The 7014-nt window shown below is 41.5% G+C and overlaps 2 protein-coding genes across 2 annotated transcripts; one reads left to right on the forward strand and one right to left on the reverse strand.

Annotated features, from left to right (window-relative positions):
* Positions 1 to 594: 594 nt before the first annotated feature.
* On the forward strand, positions 595 to 2121 carry LOC311060961 (NHP2-like protein 1). Its single transcript, XM_084079386.1, has 3 exons — positions 595 to 838; positions 1021 to 1141; positions 1703 to 2121. The coding sequence occupies exons 1-3, from the start codon at positions 836 to 838 to the stop codon at positions 1963 to 1965; spliced, it is 387 nt and encodes a 128-aa protein (XP_083935512.1). The 5' UTR covers positions 595 to 835; the 3' UTR covers positions 1966 to 2121.
* Positions 2122 to 2681: 560 nt separating this feature from the next.
* On the reverse strand, positions 2682 to 6542 carry crym (crystallin, mu). The gene is made up of 8 exons (XM_084079385.1): positions 6253 to 6542; positions 5998 to 6148; positions 4681 to 4743; positions 4454 to 4555; positions 4184 to 4367; positions 3779 to 3900; positions 3294 to 3378; positions 2682 to 2932 (listed from the first exon to the last, which is right to left on the reverse strand). The coding sequence occupies exons 1-8, from the start codon at positions 6417 to 6419 to the stop codon at positions 2862 to 2864; spliced, it is 945 nt and encodes a 314-aa protein (XP_083935511.1). The 5' UTR covers positions 6420 to 6542; the 3' UTR covers positions 2682 to 2861.
* Between the last annotated feature and the right edge of the window lie 472 nt (positions 6543 to 7014).

Genomic DNA, 7014 nt, shown 5'->3' on the forward strand with positions numbered 1-7014 from the left:
TTTGTACTTCCATGTACTGTTATGTACTGTCATGTACTGTTCTCATGTCTTACTAAATAAAGTACATCAATCAATCAAAATATTTGTCAAAGGACCCCGCCCCAAATAATAATAATGTCTGAAAATAAACATGAACATAAATCCAACATATTATTATTAGCAAAGATAATGTGTAAACAAACGAAACAAAAACATTTAATTAACACACAACACTGATAATTGCTCTCAATTGCAATTGCAGCATCACTCTCACATGCTGCAATTTTGCAAGAGTTTCTTTCCCCTAGAGAGAATTAACCAAATACTGACAAACCAAAAACGGACAATATATGTCCTGACATAGGCTATGGTCTGTTATGACAACATTTCATGTAGTATGACATTTTAAACAATAGTATGAGTTTTTATTTATTTTATTGTTTGTTTGTAAAGACTGCTGGGAACGGAATCAACGGATCATATTACTTTTTCATTACGGGGTTATGACCACTCCCGTACGGTAGAGGACGGTACACACAAAGTCTGGGGGCGGGGCAAACTGAATCGTCCAATAACAAGAAGCCGAGGAAGCACAACGCGCATGTGTTCCAAGAACGTTTCACACACGCGTCTGCTGCTCTGCCCAGTTGCCTTGCGTCTTACCTACATGCTCTACAACTCGTGAAATCTATAAAGTATAAACAGTTATTACATTATTTTTTTCGGGGCCGTTTCTCTATTCTCTCAGTATACCAGCTTGTGTTAGTTTCACGCTCTCTCTCCAGTGAAGGCACATAGTCCTCCGTGAAGCATTTCGCCGAGAGGACAGAACATCTTGAACACCGAAGCCGCAATCATGGTGAGTTGACGTAGGAGCTAACAAGCTAACCCCATGGAACCCGGCCGGCGGCCGCTAATGCTAGCAAAGCTCCTAGGCATCTTAAAGTACTTTCGATTTGGGTTGTTGTTCTAACGTGTTTGTTGTAGACAGCCATTTCGCTCACTTTTTAAAAGTAATTCGACTTTTGTGTAAACTTTCAGACTGACGCTGACGTGAACCCCAAGGCCTACCCGCTGGCCGACGCTACCCTGTCTAAGACCATCCTGGACCTCGTGCAGCAGGCGTCCAACTATAAACAGCTGAGGAAGGGAGCCAATGAAGGTGAGCAACGCGATTTAATCTCAACAGGGTATAAAACGGTTTCCCCATCTTCAAAATGAAGTGCATTCATTCTATTAATTAATAGCATGGCTAGATTGAAACATGTGGGTTAAAGAGCTGGCGTAAAGGTTCCCATGTGATGCTAGCATAATATGAAATGGGCCTACATTGTATGTTTTGCTAATACTCAAAGCCATAATTAATATAACTTAACATTAATGTAGAGGGCTATTAGTTTATCGATGTAATTGATTATTAAACATATCTATTAATAATAACCAACCCCTGTTTTGGACCTGTCACAGGTGAAAAGTTTCAAAAAGTCATATTTCAAAAAATAGTGAAAATAGCACATCTGCAAGCTTGCATCGCAATGTATTATGAGCTTGTAGATGTGCTATTTTCACTTTTTGTATGATGCAGTCGTGCGACAAAGTATAACATAATGCTTAAGTGGATAATCAATTTGTCGAAGAAAATAATGGATAGTTGCAGACCTAGTGTGTACAGCTGTAGACACATCATATCCTAACCATGCTGGTGTCCTCTTGTGTTCCACAGCCACTAAAACCCTGAACAGAGGCATCTCTGAGTTCATTGTGATGGCTGCTGATGCTGAACCCCTGGAGATCATTCTCCATTTGCCACTGCTCTGCGAGGACAAGAACGTCCCCTATGTGTTTGTCCGCTCCAAGCAAGCTCTGGGTCGTGCTTGCGGGGTGTCACGGCCTGTCATTGCTACTTCAGTCACCATCAAGGAGGGCTCACAGCTCAAGCCTCAGATTCAGTCTGTGCAAATGTCCATTGAAAGACTGCTTGTGTAATTGCCTTACACAACGATGAAGTTGTCTCTTTGAAAGGGACAATCAGAACGGATTATATTCCTTTTTTTTTATTACTTCAAGACATAGACAGTGGTCACTTTATCCGTTTTCAAATTATGTACTGCTGTTCTGTGAATAAATCTGTTTTTTTTGTTACATTTATCTTTTGTCTCATTTATTAACACATTTGAAATAAACATGGCATTTTTTAGGTTTCCTATAACTCCAGAATTTTAAAGTGAGAAGTAAATGCCAGTAAAAAACAATACAGCGGTATACTTGTATAATGTATGGGCTATCACAGAAGAGGAAAGGGAAAACTGCAAAACAGTTGTTACAGCTTTTGGTAACGACTTAACCTACTGGATGAGGCAAAATGGTAGCTATATTGTAGAAAGATGTATAAACCAATGAGCATATTAACTGCATTTCGTGCTGTCTATTTAAACAAACATGTCATAAGTGCCATGAAATGCCATTTCAGTTCTCAACAAAAGGGGGAATACTTGTTCTACTGTAGTTTTGGCACCAGCGAAGAATATCCCATCTTTGATTTAAATTAATTTAAAATACATTAAGAATAGGCCACCAATTCCATTAACCTTTGAAGTACTCCTCTGTCAATCACATCCTTTTACTTACTTGATCTTGATCCTACACACATTCTTAATGAACTGCTGACTGCAGTGAAACATCACTTGAAGGCTGGTACAAAATACGATTCAAATATTTTATGGAAAGCATTGACCAACTAGATTATTTTCACTGTGTTAAATGTTTCCTTGACTCTCATGAACTCTCAAGAGAAAAACAATTTCAATCTAATGTCTAATTTATACTCCGTAATACGACTGTACCAAATACCCAAAGCCACTCAATGATGTTGGCTAACTCTTTCAAAATTTGGCTTTGTTCTTCCATTGGTCCAACACCAGCTTTGCTGACACTGCATCCTCCACCGCCATCCCTTTTGTAAAAGAAAATAAGAAGAAGAGACAATCCGATTTAGACTTTTTAAAAAACCCTATATACTTCATTAACCGGGTCCCCCAGGGGTCTGTAATTGGTCCTCTCCTTTTCCCCCTCTATACACCAGATCACTTTGCCGATCTCTAAGCTCACAATGCACCGATCTGCTATTTTCACTGAATCTTTGCCTAGACCACTTGAGTCCATGTGGTTAAGCAAACAAATATAAAACCAGATGTGTATGTTTTAAGTCTAGAATACTATTAAAGTAATTACACTTCTACATGTGAATTAACTGTACAAAGGAAGGTGTAATTGGAAGGACAAGCCACTGGGGTGGAGTATAATAAATGTCTCACCAAGGGATTTGAATACAGTTGTCCTCTCTCTGTGGGCAGGTCTGGCTCCATTAAGAACCTCTCCAAGCTCTGCAAACACCTCAGCCTGGAAAACACACACACGCACGCACGCACGCACGCACGCACACACACAATTTAACAAAATCCCTCTTAATGCACGTCACACTTTTCTTTTGTATTTGTTACACTTTCTTCTCTTTCATTCAAATCTTCCAACAAAAAAGACAAAACACAACCACATCAACACGCCCCAGATGTATTGTCATTCATGGTTTGTGTTGATGTTCTTGTGCAAAAACACTTCACACTTTTAAGTGGAACAGAATAACAGATAGAAGAGTTATAATATGTTTTTATTAAAAAAAAAACTTAAATAACACTGACTGACACATTCCTCTTTTGTATATGGTGATTCTCTAAATGTGTTTTCAATTTTCATTTGTTACCTTTGAATAACAATAACAAAAAATAAAAACAATTCTCACCCCAGAGAGGAGGACATCTCCAGACTCAGCCACCGCCCCCTCCTTACTGTCCACGTACACCACCGCCCCCCTCATCAACTCATCGTCCAGTTCCCGCCAGTCTGGACGGCAGGCTCCCACAGCTGTCCAGTCACATGGGAAGAGAGAGAGAGAGACAGACAGAGTGAAGGGAATAGGATGATTCAGCCATGGAGGGAGAGGGAGAGTGGAACCCAGCAATGGTGTGCAAGGCTCTTGCAAGAGTACCAGAGTAGCCCTGCCTGAAGACCAGAAGTCAACGGTGGACCCAGGCTCGATTCCAGATGGTTACACATGCACGTTAGCCTGGTACATGCAAGCGCCCATGCATGTTGTACGTGTGTGTTTGTGAAAGCATACATATGTGATGAAATGATGCATTCTCACCTGCCACATGGGCTCCTGGTTTGACCCACCGACCAAAAAGGACCGGGTCAGTGGCGCGGGTTACAGTTACTATGACATCTGCTCCTCCAACTGCCTCCTCCACTGTGTCAGACACAGTCACAGGCCCACCGACAGACCTCCTAAACCTCTCTGCACTCTCCCTTCTTATGTTCCAGATGCGCACCTATGGAGAAGTCGTCAAATAGTCACTGTAGTACAGTACAAATCCAGCCCATGTTTGTGCCTCGGCTATATTTTCTGTAACCGTACCTCTTTAAAAGTAAAGAGCTCTGTGAACACTTTATAGTGACTGATGGCCTGATGGCCTGTTCCTAGGATGGTGAGCACCGAAGCTCCAGTTGGCATCAGTAACTGCAAGAAGTTGGTAAGTTTTGAAATGTTAGTAGAGGTGCAGGGACAGCCGTTATCACATGCTGCATACAAAGTTGCTGAGCAAGTATGTTTAATACACAATGGTTAAGTTTATTATAGTTTACTTTGGCAGAGATGGCCGAAACGGCTGCTGTCCTCATGGCAGTGATAACTTCTCCATTGATAACCTGCAGATGGATAGATAGTTAGCTACTGTAAGATTTCATGAGTGTGCTATTTATGCAATGCCTATTAACAACCAAATAATAATATGCACAATATCAGTATGCATTTATCAAAATGATAAATGTATAATGATTTGTAAAATAGAACAGCATGTACTGGATAGTGTATGAACACTCAGTAAAGTCTTGGTGTTTTGAGGTTGTGCCCGCTTGGAGTCGCAGGGGGCCGCCAAATCTTTGTGTGATAGCTGATAGAGTCTTTATTTTGTAATTTTTACATGAACTTGGACCCTTGCATCCCTATTCTGGGGGGAACATTAGCTAGAAATCGTAGATCGGCTGTTTTCAGCTAGGAGGTTTGGTGTACAGGGAAAATAGAGCAGACCAAGTACCGAGCCAAAGGTCACGTTTACAATGTATTGAGGGTTTAATTGGTTAAATGTCTGAAAACACACATTTAACATGAATCCAATATGTGGTGGGGGTCTCTGCTTCATCTCTCTCTTAGCTAAGGGGGTCTTGGCCTGAAAAACGTTGAAGACCCCTGTGTTAGAGGTATAGTCAGTCAGTAGGAGTGTCTACAATGTGAATCTCTGTCAAGTTGCTCTTGCAACAAAGCAAAGCAAAGCAAAGTTTGTTGTTTACCCAGGGTGTCGGACTAAGCACGAAGCTTGTTTCCAGCCGGACCCTGCATGGAAGCCTTGCTCAAGGGCTATTCAGCGGTGATTCATGATTGATGTGATGAATTGGGGAATCGAACTAGGGACCTTCCGGTATCAAGGCCGCCCCTCTAACCACTAGGCCACCGCTGCAACTAAGCTACATCAACTTCACCACGTTATGTGAAATGCAAGAAGACTTTGTTGTTAAGTATTACTGGGACCACTACAGAACATTGGCAGATGAACATTTCAATATCCAGCATCACTTTATAGAAACTCCCACACTTAGCCATGGATCAAGAGGTCATTGTAATAATGATATGACTGTCATATAAATATATGAGTCTTGTATCAAGCCTAGTATCAAGGCTACTCCCACTCTGACTATCCCTAACATACAATTATTTCTGCTAACTGATAATTAAGCATTAGACCCCCAAATCCTTGCAGCAGTTATACAAATTGAATCAAACATGAATTCTGAATTACTGTAACATCGTTATAGATAATAAGGCTATGCATTATTTGGTGCTTCAGAATGCGTGCTTGCATCATGTTTTCGTGTGTTAAAAATGGTTTCACCCATCATACTCACAGCTTTTACATCCCCATGTTCTGCATCAAACACAAGTACAGTTGACTGTGTGGCTGGCAAAGTAGACCCGACTGGCCGACTGTAAAAGCACACCATCTTTGTGCACAAGATTCCTTCCTGCTCCATGTATGCAGGCATCAGCCCCAAAAATCTGTCAATCCGTGATTTAATGCATGCAAATCAATACTGTTTGCATACAACTGCTGATGTTGTGTCTCTCGAGAATGATGACGAGTTTAAAGTGGAATAACTTACCCATTATATTTCTGTAGAGGAACAATGCTGCGTACAGGCTGGATCACTAATGCACTGTCCCTTTTTGAAAATGTCTCCAAAGCTGTCTCCAAACGAGGAACGAGATCTTTGTAGTGCAACAGGCTTTCAACTTCAGCTTGCCCGATAAAAACAGGACTGTCAGCCATGGCTATGGCTGCCCCGCCGCAGACAGTGAGATTCAGAGCTGTTTGTTTACAGCGCTTGTGTTGTGTCGAGTATGTGTCGACTCCTAACCTCGCGTCACCAGTCTTTCCACCTCAGTCGACTCCAAAGGTCGGCTGCTTCCTGTGAAATATTTGCCCCTGCCCAACCAACCCAGAATGTGTAGTAGGACTGCTGGGTCGATCCAACCACGCGAGTAGTGTTCGGACTCGCGTCATAGAAGTTGCAGTCTTGACCAGTGGTGGAAAAAGTACTCACATGTTTTACCTAAATAAAAGTATCGATGCCACAATGTAAAAATACTCAAAAAGTACTGGCATCGACATGTACCAAAAGTAAAAGTTGTCATTACGCGGAAATGTCCCGTTTCAAGTTCTCAAACTGTATAAAAATCATTTATTTTGGTGTGACCCCATGTGGCCTCAACTCTAGCGCCACCCCTAGACCCAAATGTCTACTTCTTGCACACAGGCTCTCAAAATCCAGGGTGGATTGCTGAACCACTTTGGTCTAGTCAAGTTTTTAAAGCATTCAGGTTCTTCATTGTCATGAATTCCCTAGCAGTTTTACGCAGAGTAT

This window comes from Gymnoscopelus microlampas (genome assembly GCF_963454915.1).
Source record: "Gymnoscopelus microlampas genome assembly, chromosome: 14".
NCBI lineage: Eukaryota > Metazoa > Chordata > Actinopteri > Myctophiformes > Myctophidae > Gymnoscopelus > Gymnoscopelus microlampas.

Excerpts from the sequence above, each read along its gene's own strand:
- LOC311060961 (XM_084079386.1), top strand. Across the intron at positions 1,142-1,702 it reads GAGGAAGGGAGCCAATGAAG|CCACTAAAACCCTGAACAGA; the intron begins GTGAGCAACGCG and ends TGTGTTCCACAG.
- crym (XM_084079385.1), bottom strand. The coding sequence starts at position 6,419 with ATGGCTGACAGTCCTGTTTTTATCGGGCAAGCTGAAGTTGAAAGCCTG. Across the intron at positions 4,368-4,453 it reads AGCTCTTTACTTTTAAAGAG|GTGCGCATCTGGAACATAAG; the intron begins GTACGGTTACAG and ends ACTTCTCCATAG. Across the intron at positions 3,901-4,183 it reads ACCAGGAGCCCATGTGGCAG|CTGTGGGAGCCTGCCGTCCA; the intron begins GTGAGAATGCAT and ends GTGACTGGACAG.